The sequence below is a fragment of the Pituophis catenifer genome, unplaced genomic scaffold (assembly GCF_029215685.1).
Source record: "Pituophis catenifer annectens isolate HBS135680 unplaced genomic scaffold, rPitCat1.0.hap2 SCAF_3, whole genome shotgun sequence".
NCBI lineage: Eukaryota > Metazoa > Chordata > Lepidosauria > Squamata > Colubridae > Pituophis > Pituophis catenifer.
The window spans coordinates 105239399-105263863 of record NW_027256883.1 but is presented as its reverse complement, the minus strand read 5'-3'; the positions used below and the strand labels follow the sequence as shown (position 1 = coordinate 105263863).

General features: G+C 39.5%; 1 protein-coding gene across 1 annotated transcript in view; it reads left to right on the top strand.

The window, feature by feature from the left end:
* TEDC1 (tubulin epsilon and delta complex 1) overlaps positions 1-22708 on the top strand; it is a 68183-nt gene extending 45475 nt beyond the window's left edge. Inside the window, exon 8 of the mRNA XM_070939182.1 lies at positions 22029-22708. Coding sequence (XP_070795283.1) covers positions 22029-22451 — 423 coding nt within the window. The 3' untranslated portion in view covers positions 22452-22708. The remainder of the gene's footprint in view (positions 1-22028) is intronic.
* Positions 22709-24465: the final 1757 nt, after the last annotated feature.

The window sequence follows — 24465 nt, the reverse complement described above, 5'->3', positions numbered from 1 at the left end:
TTGCATATTTGCTTTAAAAAATGTACAAATATTTTTGCTAATTCCAAAGTTTTCCAGACAGGTGTTAATCCAGCTGTGGGGTAATGAGTCAAATGCCTTCTTGTAATCAATCCATGCCATATTTAAATTTGTTTTTCTTCATTTTGCATTTTTAGTACTATTTTTTTTTATATATAGAAACTTTATTGAGGTTTTTTACAAACAAAACAGAAATAAGAAAAAAAAATAGAAAAAAAAAAGAAAAACAAAACATTCAAACAAAGACATAAAACATATAAGTATAATAATATTTTCAGTTACTATCAGATGTACAGTGTTTTAACTATTTACATAAATAATAGTTGGTGATATTTCAGCTCACTTTTAATCAATATTTAGCACACCTTTAGGTCTTCCTTTCATTTTATCATGCAACCACTTATACCACCTTTCCCACACCAAATAATACACTATCTTCTCATCATTTAATTCATAGGTTAATTTAGTCATCTCTGCGCACTCGAGTATTTTCTTAATTGTAAGCTCTTCTGGTGGTTGAGTTTTCTCTTTCCAGTACTGTGCATATGCCAATCTGGCGGCTGTAATTATATGGATCATTAAATGTATCATTTCCTTTCTATATGGCTTCTTTATTATTCCCAGGAGGAAAATCTCTGGTGTTAATTCAATATCTTCATCTATTATTTCATTTATCCACCTCCTAATTTTGTTCCAGTATCCTTTCGCTTCCTGGCATGTCCACCACATGTGAAAGAAGGTGCCTTGACCGTGGCCGCATTTCCAACAGTTGGGGTGTATATTTTTGCTAGTCTGGCCGGGGCTAAATACCATCTGTGGAACATTTTGTACTGATTTTCCTTGTATGTCACCGCTCTGGTCAATTTAAGATTCCTATTCCATGCCTCCTCCCATTCTCCAAAATTTATATCACGCCCTGTATTTTTCTCCCATGCAATTATTTGGTTCTTTGTGACATCTTCAAACTTATCGTCGCCTAGTAAGTAATTGTATAGTTTTGCCAGGATCTTTTTATTTGTTCCCAACAGGACTTTATCCAATCCATTTGGTCCAAATTCTAAACCGTATTGTTCTTTATCTCTCTGGTATCTGGATTTCACTTGTAAGTAAGTCCACCAATCTAAGATTATTCCTTACTCTCGTAGGGTATCATTTGATTTAAGCCTCCCTCCTTCGTCTAAAATATCTTTATATCTGCCCATTTTCTCCCTCTCCCTTCTATTGGGGTGGGTCAGGGCCTCCATCGTTGAGAGCCAATTTGGGGTTTTTTTATAATATTTTTGCCTGATCTGGATCCATGTTTGTATCAGGGAGCCTCTGATTTTATGTCTATGGAAATATGTCTTCCTTTTCTTCTCCATGTCCCAAATGTGGGCGTGCCACCCTTTTTGCAAGTCATGACCTTCTAGGGTAAGTATCCTCTCATTTTCCAAGGTGATCCAATCTCTTATCCAAACTAGCTTAGCTGCCCTGTAGTATGTTTGCCAGTCCGGGCGTCCAAATCCGCCTATGTCTCTTTTGCCCCTTAAAATTTTAATGGAAAATCTCGGTTTTTTCCCTTCCCATATAAATTCTCTGATAATTTTGTCTAATTCTAGAAAAAAATTTTTATCTAAATATATCGGTATATTTTGGAATAAGAATAATATTCTAGGGAGGATGTTCATCTTAATTGTGGCTATCTTGCCCAATAGTGATAATCTTATTTTTTTCCATCTGTCTAGGTCTTGTTTCATTTTTCTAATTAGGGGGGTATAATTATCATCTTTCAGGGTCGAACATCTTGATGTAATCCAAATTCCTAGATATTTAATTTTTTTGGCAACCTGTAATCCTAATACTTCTTCTATCTCGTTTTTCTGGCTCTCTGTTGTGTTCTTGATCAATACTTTGGTTTTAGTTTTATTCAATATGAAACCTGCCACCTCTCCATATTTACTTAGTTCCTCTAATACTTTTGGTCCCGATTCTATGGGATCTTCGAGGATTAGAGCTATGTCGTCTGCAAATGCTTGCGTCTTGTAGGTCTCCTTCCTGATCCTCAATCCTTTTATTTCCTCATTGGTTCTGATTTTCCGTAGAAGAACTTCTAGGGCCAAAATAAACAATAGTGGGGATAGGGGACAACCTTGCCTTACTCCTTTACTAATTTGGAATGTTTTGGTCCTATCCCCATTCACCAGAATACTCGCCTTTTGGTTATTATATATGGATTTAATCATCATTTCAAAATTTGTTCCGAATTTCATAATCTCAATTTGTTTAGTCATAAATTTTCAATTTAGATTGTCAAATGCCTTTTGAGCATCAACAAAAATCAGGGCCATCTGTTTCTCGGGGTGTTCTTCATAGTACTCTAAAGTGTCTAACACGATTCTCAAATTGTCCCTAATTTGTCTCCCTGGGAGAAATCCATTCTGATCTTTATATATCCAATTATTTAAAATCTTTTTCATTCTTTCTGCCATTATGCCCATGAATAATTTATAGTCAGTATTTAGGAGCGAAATTGGTCTATAGTTTTGAATTTGTTTTGGGTCGGCACCTTCTTTCGGCACAAGTGTAACATGCGCCTCTTTCCATGACTCTGGAATTTTATATTCTACCAGTGCATCATTAAAAATTTCTACTAATTTCGGTTGGAGTGTTTCTTCTAATTTTTTATATATTTCCCCTGGGAATCCATCGGGTCCTGGAGCTTTGTTATTTTTCAGTTTGGAAAGAGCTACTTTTAATTCTTCAATTGTAATCTTTCTATTAAGCATTTCTTTCTCATCATCAGTTATTTGTGGGAGCTCTGCTTTTGTCAAATATTGTTCTATTTTGTCATCCGGTACCTCCTCTTCTTTATATAGGGATTCATAGTATTCTCTCACCCTATCCAGTTTTTCTTCCTCATTTGTCAATATTTTACCCTTAGAGTCTTCTAAGGTATGAATTATTCCCCTTTCGTTTTCCTTTTTTAATTTATAGGCCAGCCACCTACCCGATTTGTTAGTATTCTCAAAAAGATATTGTTTCGTTCTTTTCATTCTTTGTGCCAGCTCTTCTTGCTCCATGATATTTACTTTATGCTTCCACATCATCCAGTTTTCTTTGGCTGTTTCATCTTCTGGGTTATCTTGAAGTTTTCTTTCTGATTCACCTATATGATTTAAATATTCTTCCAAGGTCTTCCTTTCTTCTTTATTTTTGTGTGCGGTATATGAAATCACGACTCCTCTCAAATAGGCCTTCATTGTATCCCAAACTATTGTGCGAGGTGTGCCTTTGTTTTCATTTTCCTTAAAGAAAAAATTTATTTCATCTTTGAGTTTTTGTATACAGTCTCTATCGCCCAGTAATTTAGAGTTAAATCTCCACCTCCGTTGGTGTTTTCTCTGAACAGGCTTCCATCTGATTTCTAGTGGATTGTGGTCTGCCCAATCATTTGGATTGATTACCGCTGTTCTGATTTCTAACCCCAAATTTCTGCTGACCCATGCCATGTCAATTCTGGACCACGACTTTTGTGCATTTGAAAAGAAGGTGTATTGCCTATCGTTTGGGTGCAGGGTACGCCAAATATCAATTAAATCTAATTCATCAACTAACTCAAAGAAAGCTCTCGGTAGATTTGTCCTTTTATTTTTTTTTACTTTATTGCTCTTATGGTCCTTCTCCGAATCCACAATGCCATTAAAATCCCCTATCATACAGATTTCATTATATGCCATTTTCACTAATTGTTCATGAAGTTTCTTGAAAAATTCTCCCTGTTTTTTATTTGGGGCATAAATACCCACTAATAATACCTTAGAATTCCCTCTCTTAATTTCAATCATGAGGATTCTACCCTTTGTATCTTTAAATTTTAGTTCTGCTTTAATTCCTTTTTTAACATAGATTACCACCCCCCTCTTCTTTTTCTCTGCCAATGAATCAAATGTTTGACCAAATTTTTTATATTCTAAACATTTACTCTCTTCTTTTTTTATGTGCACCTCTTGCAAACACATTATATCAACGTTTTGTTTACCTAGTTTTGTTAATATTCTTTTCCTCTTTTTATAGTCATTTAGACCATTGACATTTACAGATATTAGTTTCAAGTCATTCATCGCTATACCCCTGTCTGGTTGTTGGTTCTTGTTTGTTTCTTACAGCCCTTACTGGTCTTACTTTCTTCTCTTTGGCTTCTTCTTCTTCTTCTTCTGTCTTCTCCTCTACGGTTGCTTCGTTCGTGTTCTGTTGGTGTAAGGCTTCCTCCTCCACAGCTACTGTTTCTAGGTTTTCCTTACTACCCTGCTCTTCTTCCACACCTCTCAGCTGGTCAAGGAAATCTTGTGCTGTACTCAGGCTTTCTATTTTAATTTTCCTTCCTTGCCAGGTTATTAGCATCCCTTCTGGGAGAAGCCACCTAAATAATATCTTTCTTTTATTCAGCTGTATGGCCAAAAATCTATATCCTTTTCTCATCTCCTGAACCCTTCTTGGTATCTGTTTTAGGATTATTATTTCTTTTCCTCGGTACATTATCTGTTCGTCTCTTGCCATATTGTATAAGGTATCTTTAACTTTTTTCCTTGCAAAGCGAATATGTACTTCTCTAGGAAGCTTATTCCTTCTTGCATAGTTAGTCTGGACCCTGTATACGTCGTCCAACTCCCTAATTATCGCCTGTTTGTCTTGGTGGAGTGCATCAGCTATCAGCTCCGCCATCTTTTCACCTAGGTCTTCCTCTTTATCCTCGATAACGTTCTGAAATCGCAAATAAAAGGAAGCCCGGTCCATCTCCAATTGGATAATTGAATCTTCTAGCTCTTTATTTTGACTTGTCAATGTTTGATCCACAGTATCCAATTTCTTTTCAGTTTGGTCAATTCTTGTTTCAGCTTTTTAAATTCGTTGTTCATTATTAACTATTGATGTTTGGATTTCATTCATTTTCTGGTCCAATGCATGTATGTCTGATTTTAATTCAACATGATTATTTAACAGTTTTTCCTGCATTGCCATCATCGTTTCTTGAATCAGGGTTAATGATGCTTGCAAGGTTTGCATTGCCAAGCTGTCTGTTGATTTTTGTGTCGCCGGAGAAGTTGTCGCTATGGTAGGATTTGAGGGAGTCTTTTTTCCTGTTTTCCCCGCTGTATATGACATGCTTGTCATTTCTTTCAGAATTTTTTTTTGTTCTCTAATTATCTTATCAATATTACTCCAAATTCTCATTCGCCAGTTAGCGCCTCTGTTTTCTCCTTTTTTATAAATATTTATATATCTATAATTCTATAATCTAATTTTTTCTTCTAAATTTATAACCAAGTTTAGCTAAATTTCCGATAGACAATCAGTATCAATATCTATGGGGTGATTCAAATTTGTCACAATACCTTATACTCAATGTACCATTTAAATATATTAAATGTTAGTTTAGTGGATATAAATTAAACAATTCAATGATATGGAATCAATATATCAATTAATCAACAATTCACACTCAATATATCAATATAGCAATTAATTTGGCTAAATATTGTACTTTTTAAGTGCTTAAAATACTATAAGTACTGTAAATGTAAAATTTTTAAATACTTGATTTTAGATTTTAGATACAATTATAATTTTAAATACTATAAAAATAATATAAATACTGTAAATACTGTAAATGCTGAGCAGCGGAATATATATAGAAAAATTTAAGATTTCATAATTTGAGGGTATATTATATATATCTAGTCCAAGCAAAAACAATTTATCGAGATATTTACAATTTTAACAGTCAGAATACTGAGGACAGAATATCTAGAGGTTCAAAAGCCTTTTTTTTTTTCAAATTTCCCTCCTTGGGATATACTCTAGTCTCTCTCTCTTTTTTTTTTTTTTGCTTAGTCTCTGTTCTTCTGCAAGCTTAGGACATTCCTCCGAGTTCAGCACTCTATCATGTTTCTTGCTGCTAGACTGTCCACCTCTAAGCAGTTTATTCCTCTGTCAAGTCACTTTAATGGCTGAGCTTCCTGTTCGTTACACAAGAAAAAAAAAAAAGAAGCCAGACTCGATCCACCCAATTTCAGCCTCAGCTAGGTCTAGTTTTATCACAGTAAAAAGGGGAAATAAGTGCTGGTCTTGAATTTCTCACCGATCCTCACTTGGCACGCACACTGTCAGTGGAAATTTATTTCTTATTTCAATGCCGGCTTGTCGGGCTCTCTCTCTGTCAAGGAACTTCGGAAACTTTCAATCGCCGCTTCTCTCGTTAGTGAGACTCTCCACCCGACTTCACCGACCCCTTTCCTGATGTCCTCTTTCCGCGATGCTGGGAAGGTGTGTATTGATCAGCACTGCAACATCCGATCTTCCTTGCTTCCAATCTGGTTGCTGGTTACCGCGGCTTCGTGTCGGCCATTAAATTGGCTGACTCACGCGTGTTGGGTTTGACAGAGCCGCCCGGTCTTGCGATCAGCGTTTTGCCCCCCGCTTTCATGCTCACCCGGCTCGCTCTCTCGTCCGTGGGGCTCTCCGGGCTCCACGCCCCTCAAGGGGACCCCAAAACACGGTGACTAATGGTATTGAGGAGCAGCGGTCACTCACTCAACGCCATATCGCCGCAGGTCACCAACCGGAAGTCCCCATTTTTTTTTTAATTTGATTTATATGCCGCCCTTCTCCGGAGACTCAGGGCAGCTTACAATGCGCTAAGCAATAGCCTTCATTCTTTTGTATATTTATACAAAGTCAGCTTATTGCCCCCACAACTGGGTCCTCAATTTACCTACCTTAGAAAGGATGGAAGGCTGAGTCAACCTTGAGCCTTGGCGAAATTCGAACCTGCAGTAATTGCAGGCAGCTGGTCTTAATAACAGGGTGCTTTAGACCACTGTACTACCAAGGCTCTGTCAATGAGCAGCTGATCTTTTGTTTTTCTTGATTTTTTATAATTTCCTTTTTGTTCTACTGGATACAAACTGTTTTCCATCAGATGATTGAATACTGAATTTGCCAGTATTCTTGTAAAAAGTTTGAATGTTGTTGGCAGACAAGTAATTGGGCGATAGTTGCTTGGCTCTATTCCCTTTTCTGGATCTTTCATTATCAAGTATGTTCGACCAGCTGTTAACCATTCTTCATTTGTTGCATTTTGAAGCATTTGATCAAATTGAGTGGCCATGCGATGATGGAGGCTGGTCAGGTGTTTTAGCCAGTATCCATGCAGTTTGTCCAGGCCAGGTGCACTCTAGTTCTTGACCTTCTTTGCTTGTTTTGCAACCATGTCAGTTGTTATTACAATATTTTCCATTTTGTTTTGTGTTGTTTGTTGTTGAATATTTTTGATCCAGGAGGCAGTTTTGTTGTGTTCCACTGGGTTTTCCCACAGTTCTTTCCAAAAGTTCAAAGTTTTTTCTTTACATGGGTGAACATTAGTTTGGATTCGATTTTCATTAAGGGAAGAGGTGTTGGTTTCTTCTGAATTGGACATTTTCACAATATTGTTTAATTCGTCCTTTGTATCTTTCAATTTTCTTTCCTGTTGCTATTACATGTTGTTTTAGTTCTTCCATGATTTCCGTTATTGTTTTTTCCTCCAGGTTGTATTTATTGTGTAAACTATTTTTCAGCTTTTTGTTATTTAGTTTTCCTTCTTTCAAGTACTTCAGATTGCTGACATCTCCTCGTAGTTTTTTTATTTTATTTTCAAGTCGAATTTTCTACTTTGGTGTTCCAGTGTGTTTCTTTTTTGGCATTTTATAACCCAGTTCTGCAGTTATAATGGTGGCTGTGCTATACATTGGTTGGTTTCATATGGTGTGCTGGATGGGATGGACATTAAAATGCTGTTCACGGCAGTTAGTAGATCTTTCACTCATTTGCTATGCACTTCGCAAATGGTAGGTAGTTTTTTTCTTTCTATGTTTTCTTTGATGTGGTTTTCAATCTTTTCTTTCAGCAATTTTGCTAGATCACTTAGCTCTTCACTTTCGAGTTGTTGCACAGGAGGATTTTCATCCTGTATGTTGGTTTCTTCCACTGGTTGGTCAGTTTGTTCAGGTGTTGGAACAGTTTCTTCAGCCTGCTCATCATTACTTGTTGCTTTCTTTTTAGCCAGTATTTCTAGTTGTTGCATTTCCACATCTGTGAAAACTTTATTATGGATGATGAAGTGTCTTTGATCCATTAATCTTTGTTCAGTTACGTCACTTTCCAGGTGTTTTTTCTTCCACAGTTGCATCATTCATTTTTGAAATCTCCTGGCTGTTGGTTCTGCCTGGTAATAATATTTGATGATTTCTCGATTTTCTTCAGTTGTCCAAGTTTTGCACTTTAGTTTTAGTCGTTTTGCAGTTGCACGCCATGGTTCTCTAGCAGTAACAACTGAGCCCTGTAGCCCCTTTTTCAATAGATGTCCAGGAGCCATAGCATCTGACACGGTCCTTATTTACCCGGGCAACGACTGATCCAGTGTGGAATTTTGTTGATTCCTTCTCATCATTAGTGATGGTAGGTGCCTAGGTTGGTTCACGGTGGCTAAGCCACTACTGATCCAAAAATGATAATCCCATAACCGTAGGAACTGCACTGAATAGCTGTCCAGGCTCAGCCACGGCAGCCTAACTGCTTGCTTAGTGGCAGAAAGGCAGGATAAGGAATGGGGGGGAGGAAAGAGGCTTAAAGACTGCCTGTTGGGTGGCAGAATCAGGAATGAGTGGGGGAGGAAAGAGGCCTACCTACCTGTTGGGTGGCAGAATCAGGAACAGGGGGGCCTACCTGCCTGTTGGGTAGCAGAATCAGGAATTGGTGAGGGAGGAATAATAATTCCTAATCAGGAATAATAATTCCTGATTCTACCAACAGGTGGCAGAATCAGGAATTATTATTATTATTATTATTATTATTATTATTATTATTATTATTATTATTATTACCATTACTATTATTTCTTCTATATTTTAAGTGAGCTGAAAATAAAACAAAGTAGAGCAGATGGCTCTAGAATATGAAAAGAGGAAGCAATTGTAACTGAAAACAGATTTGAAATATATACCATTGGATTTTGATAAAGGCACTAAGAAATTACAAAGAGGTAGATAACATGGCAAAATAAAAAGGTTAAAGTGGAGAAGTAACATTTAACGGAATATTAAGGAGAAAAAATATATAGTATTTTCTTAATATGAACCATTGCAATGCAATAGAAAGAATAATACTTGGGTGACTGGTGGATCTTAGTCTAAGTTGGAACTCTTTCAGAAACACTCACTGAATATAAGCAGATGGAACAATTTAAACGGAAGATAGAAAAACTGGCTCCTAAATCAATTTGAAAGGTTATCTCACAGAAGAACAGATTTTGATATTTTATTTATTTTGTCAAGCCTGTATTAGATAATATATATAAGTATAAACATGATTTGAATACATAAAATGAATACAAATAAAGGGAACATTAGGACAGGGACGGTAGGCATGCTGGTGTGCTTATGCATGCCCCTTACAGACCTCTTAGGAATGGCGTGAGGTCAACAGTAGACAGTCTAAGCTTAAAGTTTTGGGGGTTTTGGGATAAAACCACTGACTCAAGTAGTGCATTCCAGGCATTGACCACTCTGTTGCTGAAATCGTATTTTTTGCAATCGAGTTTACTTTAAGTTTGTATCTATTGTGTGCTCGTGTATTGTTGTGGTTGAAGCTGAAGTAGTCATTGACAGGTAGGACATTGTAGTAGATGATTTTATGAACTATGCTTAGGTCATACCGAAGGCAGCGTAGTTCTAAGTTATCTAAGCCCAGAATTTCAACTCTGGTGGCATAAGATACGTATCCCATTATTATGGTGATTTTTGAGACAAAAGTCAATCATGCTGTGGTCACTGTTGGAAAAGGGTTCTTTTATTTGTAGTCCATAAATTGAGTTTAAGCTGTTGCAGAAGATGAGATTGAGGCAGTTGTTGAGTCTAGTGTTGTTAGTTACTAGTTGATCTAGACACAGATTAGTAACAGCATTGTATAGGGTTGTATGGTTGAATTCAGTTGTACATTTGTTTAGGGTCCAATTAATATGAGGTAGGTTGAAGTCACCAAGAAAGATAAAGAGGGTATGGACTCTTACGTTAGTAGTGAAGTTAACTTGTTTGCCTGTGTGATGTCATAATCAGGGGCTCTGTAACATAGTAAGAAGTGTGGTATTTAAGGACAGTTCACAGACTATGGTTTCCAGAAGAGCGAGTTCATGTGTAACTTGAATATTTTTTAGGTTTAGTGACTTTTTATAGAAGATAGCTACTCCACCTCCTTTGCGGGTTTCGCGATCAGACCGGTAAACATGATAGTCTCTTACTGTGATAATGGAGTCAGGGGAGTGCGTTTAGCCATGTTTCGCAGACAAATATAATGTCAAATGTAGCAGTATTTAATAAGAGGAGGAGTTCAGGCATTTTGTTTACAATGCTTCTTGTGTTTATTAGCTTGCATTTAAGGTCAGTAGTGGTTGGTATTGAGGAAGTAAGGGGCGTGTGTACCTAGTTTTGGGTGATGGAGGGTTGGATGTTGGGGGATTGATTGTGGGTCTTACTTTTTATGCAGTCGGCATGGTAGTCAATGTATAAGTCAGAGTCACCTTAGTCTTGGCATCTTTTGAGTTCTGCGTGGAGTTCACGGGAGCGGATTCATTGTAGTAAGGATAGGTCAAGCCGTGATCAAAGTTTGTTATGGTTGGGGTTGGATCTCGCAATTGAATTTATAGTATAAATGAACTTGAGTTTGCTGGATTCATTTTTGCAAACGACTCTACAGAATCGTGGGGCCACTGAGCCGTCACTGTTCTTGTACTCTGGGCCATCTCTGGAAATTTTGATGATTTCATCAAGGGAGATGGTTGGTGTATGATGGCTACTGATGATGTTGCGAACCTTTGTGATATCACATTCATTGGTGTCATTTAATCCAAATAAAATAGCGTTATGATATTTTTGTTCGCGCTCAATGGTATCTTTGATGAGTATGGAGATGTTGTTTGGTTGGTTGGTGGATATTTGTGGTTGTGGTTGAGGTAATGGTTGTTGAATTGGGATAGGATTTTGATCTGTTGAGTTTTCATTTTTCTGTGCTGTAATTTTTTTTTCAAAAGATGTAAAACGTGATTCTAAACATGCTAGTAAACGTGCTTCTAAACTTCTTTCTATGGAGTCTATGATTGTTTGCTGTGTCTTTATGGTTGTTTCTATGATATGGACCCTATCAGACATTGCAATTAAGTTATCCAGTTTTGGTAAACAAGATAGACATAGATAGGGAAATGTAGGAGTTGCTTGTAAGAAATTGGCTACCTGTTTGTTTATTCTCAGGCAGGTGTAATGGGCATATTTAGCACATATATGGCATTTCTTGAATTCATCATATTCGTTGATAGATTCATTACATTTATAGCATGTGCTGGAATCGTTTGGGTCATCGTTGATAGTGATACCTTTTGTTTGTGGGTGTTTGGTGGTGGAGTTTTTGGAGTTTTTGCCTGGCATGGTCAATGATCAGTCAATGTTTGACAAAATTAATTAATCAATGTCAATAATAAATGAATGTCTAGCAAATTAATCAATCAAATTAATTATCAATGTCAATAATAAATCAATGTCTAGCAAATTAATTAGTCCATCAACAAATTAATTAATCAGTGTGATTATTATTGCCTGACCAGTCTAATAATTAAATTATTTGATTTTGTTTGAATTTCTAACTAGATTGTTTCCTGGTGAAGTAGATTGCTTCCTGTTGAGGTAGAAGATATTGGTAGAGATTTTGAATCAATGGAGAACTTTTTGTTCAGGGGCTTAAGGGGTGATATCTCTAATTCAGGGATTCACCAGAGGATGAGGGGCTTCAGCTTTTTGTAGCGCTCCGCAGGGCTCCGGGCACACAATGCACTTGCTGGGGATCAGCTCCACGAGGATCAGCTCTGCAAGGCTCCAGGAATCAGCTCCGGAAAAGATGCTCTGGGAAGAACTCACTGGGCACACGCTGGGGATCAGCTCCACAGGACAGCGCTCCACAGGCCTCTGGGGAAGATGCTCTGAGGAAGAACACATTGGGGCAGCATGCTGGGCTCTGGAGATCAGGCGTTATGCCGGGCTTCACACTCTGCAGGGCTCCAGGTGCTCTGACAGGCTCCGCCCAGGAATCAGGGAATCATGCGATCTGTCAGGCTTTGCACAGGAAACAGGCTGGGGATCAGGGGCTTTAGCGCTGGGCTCCACATGGGAATCACGCTCCAGGGGAATCTTACTCACTGGAATAGGGCTCTCTACTCACCAGGGAATCAGAGGATCCGGCCTCTGGCGCTTTGAGGATGGCATCCAGGTAGTCTTCGATTTCCACCGGTTTTCTTCTCTAAGTCCCCCTAATTTCTGCTCTAAATCCCCCTAATCCATTTCAGAAACAGTACAAACTGAGGAATGAATTTGTTAAGGAGGTAATCTGCTTTTAGGAGGTAGCTGCTCCTTTTATTTTCCTTCCAGTGTCTCCAAAAATCCAGAAGTAATAGAAATAAAAAGAAGCAACCTCATACTCTGGCTGTCAATGTTATGAAGGCTGCCCTACAAATGACAAAAGAAATGTCTGGGTTCTGTGGGATTAGAAGTGTGTGTGTGTTTTATATGAGAAACAGTCTGATACTGCAGTCAACACAAATTGAGTTGACAATAAGTGCACCAGAATTGAAATGTTGGAGTGAGTATGGTATAGTGAGGAAACAATTATATAGTGTCCAGTTCCATTCCAGTCATATATAGAAAGAGAGAGACGCTTGGTTACTTTGCATTTACACAAATAAAAAACCTGTAAAGAATAAGGAATTTGTGGTTAAAGATTTTGACTGATTTTGAGAGAAGAAGATATCAACACTGGGTAAAATAGAAACTTTCCAACAACCTACAGATAAAATTTTTTTAATGAATTTAAATTGAATTTTAAAGTATGAATTTAAATTAAAGTTGAATTTATAAGGTTATATGCATTTATCTTCGGAATAATGATAACATCTTGTTCAGAGTTTATAGAATTTGTTTTTTTTCTTTACTACTTTTTGAAGTTATTTATTTGTGTTTTTTAAAATGTATATTGTTGTTTTTTCTTAAATTGAATTCCGATTTTATACAATTTTATAAAAATATATAAATTTTATAAAAATTCTGTTTAAATTGTATTTTAATCTTAATGTCAGGTCTGGAAGCCATCTTTTGTATTAGGCCTTCAGACCTGCCACGTTTACTACTATGGGAAACTGGGAGGGGGGATTGTATGGGGATAAATAGTCATAATAACATTCCTTTCTCAAGAAGTCAAAGACAACTTGTCCTGCACCTGGAAGGGAACTGGGAGGCATCCCCAGTTGGGACAGTATTTGATTGGACCATGTGATGGACTTGTGGGTGTTGGGTAGGGACTTGAACTTTTCTTTGGGTAGGGAAAACCTGAAAACTTTCAGATTCGGGTTTTCCCAGATGTGCCAATATGACATTTCTAATAAAATGTAGCTTTGAGGAAACTCAAGCCTCAGAGTTTTCTTTCATTGGGGATGTTACTTGGAACCCTGACATTAATCCGAATCTCCTTTAAACAACATACCAGCTCCCTGGATATCAGAGTGCTGTCTGGCGTCCTGAGCCCCTAACACTGACCCAAAACCAGGCAGCATGGAGACTCAGGGAAGATGGAGGAGGAAAAGAAAGCCACAGAGGGAACTACGGGGACTGGCTCGATGACTCCCATCGAGATCATTTACTACCCATCCCAAGCCATGGTGGAAGCAGCAGAAGCTGCAGAGAGGAAACAGCAGCTGGGTGCCTGGCCCAAAGAGCCAGCACCTAAGAGAGCTGCGCAACCGGATCTAACCCTGTAAGGCGAAGCTGCCAGAGCCATGCCGTCCCTAGAGGCGACCACTGGAGCTACGCTGTTGGAACCACAACTGGTTGGATGCCGGGAGGGACAGATCCCAACCCTCGAATGGAGGATGCAGTGCCGCAAACTGGAGAATGGGGATTTCCGCCACCATCAAGCAGCCAGTCGTTGGCCAGTCTCCCAGAGCGGTTTGACCAACTCAGCATGACCAGTCCTGCCCAAGCTATTGGGGCTGAGCAGCCTAAGTGGACCTGGCTCAACCTAGGTTCACCTTCCCGAGCCAGGAAGCCGTGGCACCACTGAGTGCCCAGTGGGTTGCTCCACAGTTTCCTGCACTGAGCCTGAGCTACTGGAGTGACAGCCGCTGAGGGAATCAGATTGGCACAGCAACAGAATTTTCTGAACCAGCCTGGCATGGTGCTGCAGGGACCACAACTGGGGCTTTTAGGACCAAGTACTCTACCCCAGCAGCTGGCATTCAGACTGCCTCCTGCAGACCAGATTCCTCCCGGATGGGCATTTTACTGTGGTCAGGGGTGGGTGCAATATCAATGGACACCTGCCCCAATGTTTCAACCCGCGGCCATCTACCAGCCAGTGTACTTCCCGCCACCGAGTCTGGGGGCCCCAGCCGGTACCAGTCTAGCCATCTGCGCAGGTCCAACAGCCAGCTGCAGCCCAACAGCAAGTTCCAGCCCAGCAGCCGGTGCCAGCCCAGCATCCTGCGCAAGCTCAGCAACTAGCTCAGCAGCAATCCCAGCTGGCAGCTATTCCCCACGCTTCAAAGCAATCCTTCACAGAACCCCAGGGAAGCTAGCCTAATTTCTCAATCGAGTCTGGGCCTACATCAATCAATATGGAAACCAATACCTGTCAGATCGGGATCTGATTTCAGCCATAGCAGATTGCATGAATGAGGGGGAGGCTTCAGAGTGGATAGCTGAGCTGATGAAGAAGCCCCCAAGCTGGATGATGCCGATGAGTTCGTCCAACTACTCAGAGGTCGGTTCGAAGATATGGCCCACCGAGTAAAGACTGAATCCCAGATCAAAGCACTGAGGCAAGCTGACTGAGGCCCTAAGGAGCTAATTTGGGAATTTTGGAGGCTGTCTGGGAAGCTGAGAGACTGGCCAGAACGCCTACTGCTCCATCACTTCAAGGAAGCCCTAGACCCAGAACTTCAGAAAGCTTGTGGCATCAGAGGAACACCGGAACACGTACAGGCTTGGTACAACAATACCATAGCCTTAGATGTGGAAATCAACCCTCATAGAAAGCCCACTACAGAGAAGCCGGCAAGAAGGCCTCTGGGTCACTGCATGGCAACAAAGCTGCCAGCAGCAACACCTCCCCCACCATCCGGCATCATTAAATGCTACCAATGTGGCCAGCATGGTCACTGGGCTTCCGAATGTTATTCCAATTCTAGCTGAGGGAAGCAGAGGGGATGATGACCCAATGGCAAGTGAAGCCATCCACCCCTTTACTATCAAAACCCAAATAGTAGTGCCGGAGACAGGGCCCCAAGGGGAAGTAGAAGCCATCATAGACACTGGCTGCACTAGATGCCTAATCAGCCTCCCCTTAGTTGAGCAGCTAGGCATACGTATGAGGCCCATAGCACAACCTATCCGTTTTGAGCAGGTCGATGAGACACTAATTGGCAGAGCCCATGCCACATTAGTCACAGAACTGGTCAGACTAGAAATGGGTCATCATTGAGAACTCATTTGATTCTTTGATAAAGCAAATAAGAGATGAAGGTCAAATGCACATAAAAAGGTTGTACAATGCATTACTGGAAATAGACTCAGAAACAGACTTAGTCAAGGATTGTATGATAAAATGGGCACAAAATGTAGGTGAACCAATGATGGAAACATGGGAAAAGATATGGGTTAGAAATGTAAGATTTACACAAGCACAAAATCTACGGGAGAATTTTTACAAAATGTTTTATAGATGGCATTTAGATCCAAAAAAACTAGCTTGTATGTATCCAAATTTACAACCCAAGTGTTGGCGATGTGAGTGTGAAGATGCTACATATTTTCATATATGGTGGACATGTAAAAAGATTAAGGCTTTTTGGATAAAAATATGGTGGATTATTCAAAATATTTTGAAGAAAAAAATTAAATTTACACCACAGTTTTTTCTGTTGGGAATAGTTACGGATTGTACTGTAATAGAGACTAAGCTGGTTTTGAACTTAATAACGGCTGCCAGGTTACTGGTGGCACAGTACTGGAAGAAGGAAGATCCACCTACTATTGAGGAATGGACATTAAAAGTTGTGCATTTGGTGGAAATGGCAAAAATTTCATCATACCTTAAAGACCATTCAAATGAGAGATATATATCGGAATGGAGAAAATGGATTGATTACATACAGAAGAAGTATCTGAATAAGAAGATTCATATAGCTTATGAATGAAATAATATTAAGTAGTTTATGTTTGTTTTTTCTGAGTTATAAGGAGTTAAGGACCTAGGGAGAATATGAAATGTAATAATTTGTTAGCACATTTTAGTTTTTGGTTTGTGAATGCTATACCCTGTGCTCGTTCTGGGAAGTCTAGGGAGGGGGGTGGGGGGGAGGGAGGGGAAGGGAGGGTGAGAAGGGGAGGGTGGGGTTGAGGGTGGAAGGGTGGGGGTGAAAGTGTTTGTATTTTTCATAAAACTTTTCAATTAAAAAAAAAAAGAGAACTCATTTGATTCATCATAGCCCCAAAAATGACTGAGTCAATCATATTGGGGATTGCCTGGCTAGACAAATGGGGACCAACCATCACTTGAGAGGATGGCTATAGAAAGTTAAATATAGGCATCGGACCGCTGCCTCCCATAAAGCCCGACTGAGGCCAAGTCTCTGTAAGCCACGCTAATACTAGCAGGCCGCAGCCCCTGCAACCGATGGACCGCCTGGCGCAAGTGCCAAGGGAATACCGAGACCTATCGGGCGTCTTTCGCAAAGAGAATTGCAACTTCCTCCCCCCCTCACCATCCGACCGATTGTGCAGTCAAATTCGTGCCGGGAGCCAAGCTGCCCAAGCCAAAGATGTACTCCATGACTCCCAAGGAAATGGAAGACCTAAGAAAGTACATCGATGCCAACTTAGCCTGGGGCTTTATCCAACCCACAAAGTCCAGGATGGCTGCCCCAGTAATGTTTAAAGAAAAAAAAAGATGGGATGAGGCTTTGCATGGATTTTCATGGAATTAATGTCATGTGCGTGGAAAATACCTACCCCCTCCTACTTAGGAAGGACATGCTAAGCCACTTAGCCAAGGGGAAGGTGTTCACCAAACTGGACTTGAGGGAGGCCTATTACCGTATCAGAATCAAAGAGAGAGATGAATGAAAAAGAGCCTTTAACTGTCCGCTCGGCAGCTTCCAATTCAAAGTCATGCTGTTCGGTCTGCAAGGGGCCCCAGCAGTCTTCATGCAATTAATCAATGAAGTGCTGCATGAACACTTATACAAAGGGGTCATAGTTTACGTAGATGACATTCTCATATTCAGCGAGACCCTCGAAGAACACATAAAGCTGGTGCGGCAAATGCTGAAAAAAACCCTGGCCACTAAGCTCTACGCAAAGCTGTCAAAATGAGAATTTCACCAAACCTCTCTTGACTACCTAGGCTACCGCATATTCAGCAGAGGGGTGGAAATGGACCCAGGAAAAGTAAAAGCGGTGCTAGACTGGCAACCCCCACACACTCGCAAACAGCTGCAAAGCTTCCTGGGATTCGTAAACTTCTACAGACAGTTTATTCCAGCATTCGCAGAAGTCGCATTGCCCCTAACAGAACTGTTAAAAACGGGGCCAACCCCTGCGAAGCCACAACCAAGCCAACCACTTGCTTGGTCAATGGACTGTCAAAAAGCCTTCGAGAAATTAAAAAAGCTCTTCGCCGAAGAACTGATCCTCCAACACCCAGATCCAGAATGGCAATTCATAATCCAAGCAGATGCCAGTGACGTGGCCAGCAGTGCTGCAAAAAGAAGGCTTGCCTAAGATATTTCTTCTTGTGAACTTCTACCTTACTTAAAGGATAGAAGGATAGAAACTTTCTGGGTCCAAAACCCAGAGCCACTCTGTTGTTGACAGAATTAAGCCAGAGCTTGCTTTTCTTCATCTAGCTCAGACATGTGAAACTCAAGGCCCGTGGGTCAGATTCAGCCCAAGATGTTGATTAGATCTGGCTTGCAGGATCGGGGAGCACTGCTCCTCTGCCTCCTCCTCTTGCTCTCCAGAGATCTATCAAGGCAGAAGTTGGACTCGGAGGAAACTGCTTCTTGCAAACTGTCTCCTCCACGCTTCCACATGCAGCAGCGTCATTCTCCACCTCCTGCTTTGCTGGGAGAGGGCACCAGACTGGGAAATGCTAACAATGTCTCGGATTGGAAGAAGAACGTCTCCTTTGGCATGCCATGCACACACACGCACACGCATATATACACCATTCCAAACTTGGAGATTTTTATTCACATCTGAGCTTGCAAACTGCCAATCATGCCTGGTCTTGGGGAGAAGGCCCTCTCCTTCCTCTGTGGATAAAAGTCCCCAAACTTAGATATGCTTTGTGTTTGTGCGTGCACGCATGCGCTTAGCTACCAACAGTTTGGGGAGGCAAGGAGCTTGTGGGGCACCAAATTGTCCTCATGTCGAGTTAACCAGTGCGACTTGTTCCGTCCTAACCCAGCCATCCCAAGTAAGTTGCGCCCAGTGAGCAGCATTGAGCTGTCCACACCTACCAGCCACACCCACCTAGTCGCTGTGAGTCGTCATAGTCTTACAAGCAACTGGCCTTTTGTGGGCAACCATAATGCTGATGTGGCCCTCAAAAATATTGAGCTTTACACCCCTGATCTAGGTCTTTACAACCTCCAGACATTGGGCCTTTGTCAGGATAATGAGGGGCAGATGTTGTACAATTGAGTATCATCAACCTACTGATGATATTGTACTCTATGCTGGCAGATGGCCTCTCCAATGATTTTATGTATCTGTTAAAGAAGAGTACAGAGAAAGTAGATCTTTGAAGCACCCTGCAACAGGGACTAGACTTATTACCCCAACAAATCAACTGGAGCCCGGCATGGTAAAAAGAGGAGAACCACCACAAAAAGGTCCCTCCACTCCCATTGTTCTAAGCTGGTCGAGAAGAATACCATAGTCAACGAAATCAAAGGCAGTTGAGAGGTCAAAGAAAGCTAGAATAGATGCATTGCATCCATCCTGAGGCAACCAAAGGTCATCCACCATTGTGATGAGTGCTATGATCCACTTTTAAACCTAAATGAAATGGATTGTAGATCGTATATTCCGTCCAGATTGCCTAATTGTTATGAATTATTGTATTTGGGAGATTGCTTTTTGGAATTCTTCTGTCTACCACCCAGAAGTGTATCATTTTGGGTGCAGAAATATCTTTAATAAATAATTTGAATAACTTTTAAATAAAGATTTAAATAAAATTTTAAAATGTTTGTGGGAGGCATCCTTTGCCTCCAAAATAAGAACAGTACGCAATATAGCTTAGCATAAATTCTTAACTTTCCTATGGCAATGAATTTTTAAAGCAGTAGTAACTAACCAGACAGAGCAGCAATTTTTCACCTGTAAGCTTACACATACACATACACACAACCATGTTGTTCCCTCTATTGTTCCCACTATCACATCCGCCATCCTATTTAAAGCAATAACCGCAGGGACATCATGGTTAGGCTGGAAAAAAGGAAAAGAACTCAATAGCTGTCCTAATACAATGTTCAAAATAATGTGACTTAAAACTGCCAACTAACAGAAACTATAAATTGACTATGGCTTTGGCATACAAAGAAAACCTCTATAAAATGTTCTACAGGTGGCATTTACCACCTGCAAGACTGGCAAATATGTTCAGTAATCTGTCCGTCAAGTGCTGGAAATGCAATCAGACCCCAGGTATCTACTATCACATGTGGTGGATGTGCAGTAAAGCAAGAAAATATTGGGAGAAAATACATAGCTGGCTGGAAATGATAATTAAACAGAATATTGAGTTGAAACCAGAAACAAGTCTCTTAGGTATAGTATTGGAGGGTTATGATAAAGGGACCATATATTTAGTTTTACATATACTGACAGCAGCAAGGATCATATATACTAAATACTGGGAAAATGTGAACACCCCACCAGAGGAGGTTGTAATTCAAAAAATTTTGGACTGTGCTGAAATGGACAAACTAATTTTAAAAATTAAAGATGATGAAGATACAGAATATTTTTTAATTTGGAATAAATTTTATGAATGGATAGAGACAAGAGGTAGAAATTAGAAAAAGTAAGATTATGAATGTTAGTATTGAAAATAGACATGTATATAACTACAATCACAATAATCGACAAAAATGTAAACAATCTAAGAAGAAACAGTTAAAGCTTTTTGGTTATATTATTATTATTATTATTATTAGTATTATTATTATTATTATTGCTATTATTATTATTGCTATTATTATTATTATTATTATTATTATTATTATTATTATTATTGCTATTATTATTATTGTTGTTGTTGTTGTTGTTATTAGTTTATGTTAATATTTACTATCACCCTTTCTTTGGTCTTTTTTATTTGTAAAAGGTATACCCTGACAATGCACTGTATTCAAAAATGTTTATGAATAAAAGTTTAAAAAACCTGCCAACTAATCAGAACAAAAAAGTAATTTGTTTGGGCTTCAAAAACATTCAACTGTGTATATCTTATTTTTTGCTTTAAACCCTGAAGTGGCAAACAGTGCATATTACTAACAAAAATATGTTACCTTTTCTCTAATATGATAATAGGAAATTATTACAACTTCATAATGTATATTTTGTGCATCTTTCTTCTTTTTCTTCTTGTGTCATATCCGTCATCGGACGTTGGCGATCATGTTGGCAATCCTATTTTTGTCAACAGCCGTATGAAAAAGTGCTGCTGAGTTTTGTCCAAACCAGTCCCTAAGGTTTTGAAGCTATGATGTTCTTCTTCTGCCTGGACCTCGTTTGCCTTCAATCTTTCCTTGGAGGATTAAGTGAAGGATGTCGTATTTTTCTGGGTATCGCATCACATGTCCAAAATATTCTAACTTTTGCTTTTTAATGGCTTTGATTATTTCCCTTTGCTTTCTCAGGTGGCTTATCACCTCATTTGTGATTTTGTTAACCCATCTTATATGTAACAATAATCTGTAAATCCACATTTTAAATGCTTCTAGTTTCTTCAAGTGGTTTTCTGTCAGAGACCAACTCCATAGAGCAGGATAGAAAAAATGTAACATCTGACAAGCCTGATTTTCAGTCTGAGGCTTATGTTGTGACTGCAGAAGACCTTTTTCATTTTGAAGAATACTGTTTGAGCTATCTCTATCCTTGTCTTTACTTCACTGATCATGTCCCAGCTTTCATGTAAATTAAAACCAAAGTACGTGATCCTTTCAACTTTTTCTAATGGTATTCCTTTCGAATTTATCAGTGGTAAATTAATGGGTTGTATGCTGACGACCATGATCTTTTTTTTGAGATGTTAAGCTTCAAGCCATATTTTTCAGATATTTCTGAGACTCTGTTGACGTGGAGCTGAAGGTCTTTATGCTTACTGGCTAACAGAACTGTATCATCAGCATATTTTAAATTGTTGATCTACTTTGAGGCCAGCATCAATGTTTTCCAGTGCTTTGTTGAAAATTGACTCAGAGTAGATATTAAATAACAGTGGAGACAGAATACAGCCCTGTCTGACCCCTCTTCGTATTTCTGCAACATCTGAGTATTTTTAGCTTAGTCTCACATTTGCTACCTGATGCCAATATAGATTCTTGATGATTTTGGAGGGTGGGGGGAGGAATGTGCATCTTTAGTTTATTTTTAATTTTATTTACTTATAACATTTAGAAACCACCCATTTCCTTCATAGAGGGACTTCTGTTCCTGAATGCCAGGTTCAACAGCCACAAATTGTAAACAGAATCAGAAGAGGAAACATGGCACCACTTTTCCATTAATCAGGATTCGTGGGGGCTGGAGTAGTCATGATGTGTCTATGCCATCCTTGCACTTGTACAGTCTACATTTACCAATCTAATTGTAATTTCCTTTTTATAGGTCAGAACAAGGCAAGAAAAAGGAGAGGAAGATTTCTGCATGGCTGTAAGAAAAGTACAAGAAATTGTGGAGCTGAAATTCTCTGACCTTAAGTGCAATAACAGTACCCGTGGAAGCAATAAGTTGCATGGTCCATATAGACTAGTTTATAAAAAAAAGTGTTTAAAGGACAGTGACATGGATACAATTGGAACAGCAGCACCTACCAAAGCCATTAGAGAAGGAATCACTGCCACAGATGTGATCAGTTTTCTAAAAAAGAAAGAAGCAAGACTGAAGGCACAGCTAAAGCAGTGTCAAGAGGGAGATAGACAGAAGATTCATAAAGCAGCAAAGAAACTTGGTCAAGTGCTTTTCATCCCACCAATGAAAACACAACAAGCAAAAATAAGTGCAGAAGTTGACAAAGTTCACCACATTTGAAAGAACACTTTGGGATTGCTTGAAATTGCTTCACCCATTTTTGGCATTTATTTCTGTCTTCTGAATGCAGCTGCTGGCCCTTTAAGCTTACTATGCACCCTCTCATTTTGAAAAAAAAGAATATGTTTAAGTGCGCTACATGTTACCTCAAGGCTATTAATGAACAGGAGACTAATATTCACATCTTTTAAAATTATTTTATCTTTTTAGATAGGTAAATGTTGATGCCCAGTTTCAGTTTAGCTAGAACAGATTCAACACTACACTCTCATACTGAATATTTGGACAAGAGGTCTGTAAGTATGAGAATTATGTATATTTAGTACCATCTTCAATAAAGATTTTGATGAAGTACTACTTGACATGCTGATTATCAAGCTTGCTAAATGTTGGCTGGGTGGCATGACAATGGATATTTTAATTATTTGAATGCAAAATTGGAAAGCATCCTTATCAAATTTTCAGATGTAATTGGGTAGGATAGCTAGAAAGCAAAAATAGAATTCAAAATAATCTCGGCAGGTTAGAGAAATGGCATAAAATTAACAAATTCAGCATAGACATTTTCAAAGTTGTTCCTCTGGAAAACCATCACTGAATGCTTAAATATGGGATAGGACCACCAAGACCTAACTCAAAATTTAAATCATAACATTTCCTCATGCCTTTGCAGACACCCTGTGATAATATTGTGGTCCCCCAATGGTCCGCAGACCACAGGTTGAGTACCATTGGGATAGAAGATATCTGACTTGGTATTAATATTTGTTTTAAAAAAAAACCTCTTAGAATAGTACTGATTCCAAATAGGAATTTCTTGAAAGAATGCAAATGCAATTTAGGGATGTATCAAATCAGGCATATTTTTTAATCATATGAAGCAAACATTCCACTCTATTCTGCTTTCACCAGACTCCATCTCAACTACTGTCTAGTTCTGGGCTCAGAAGAATTCAGAGCAATTGTAATATTTCTAAACTAGGCTAATGAAGTGTATAAAATAATTTGAAACTAAATCTTAGGAAGAGAGGGTTGGTCTTAACTGATAACTGATCGGGATATGATAACACTCTTCTGATACTTAAAAGGACATTGCATAACAGATCCAACTTTAACAGATTAACAGACTTGGAAGGGACTTTGTAGGTCATCTTGTCCAACCCACCGCCCAAGCAGGAGACTCTACTACACCATATCTGACAGATGGTAGTCCAGTCTCTTCTTGAAAGTGATGATGGATGGTGGATTGCTCTCACTGTCAGAAAATTTCTCCTAACCCTAACCCTACCCTCTCCTTGTTCAGTTTCCATCCATTGTCTGGCCTTCAACTGCTTTAGAAAATAGCTCCTCTCTGTGGCAGCCTCTCAAATATTGGAACACTGCTATCATGTCTCCCCTAGTCTTCCACTTCACTAGACTAGCCATGCCCAGTTTCTGCAACCATTCATCGTATGTTTTAGCCTCCAATCCCCTAATCATCTTGATGCACCCCTAATCATCTGCACTCTTTCTAGAGTTTCAACATATTTTTTATAGTGTGGTGACCAAAACTGGATGCAGTATAGAGTTCTCACTTGATCTTGATTGTATCCCTCTGTTAATGCAATTTAGGATTGTATTGGCTTTTTTGGCTGCCACCACACACTGTTGGCTCATATTTAGCTGGTTGTCCACTAAGACTCCAAGATCCCTCTCACAGTTACTGCTATTAAGCCTGGTTTCACCCAGTCTATATGTGTACTTTTGGTTTTTCTTGCCTAAGTGTAAGACCACTTTTCTCTACATTGAATTTCATTTTGTTAGATAGGGTCCAGTGTTCAAGTCTGTCAAGATCTATTTGGATCTTGAGCCTATCATCTAGGGCAGTGGTGGCAAACCTATGGCACACGTGGCAGAGGTGGCATGCAGAGCCCTCTCTGGGCCCATGTGCCATCACCCCAGCTCAGCTCTGCCGCATTATGCACGCACACCTCCCATCAGCCTGCTGGCCTTCAGGTCTCTGCCACGCATGCAG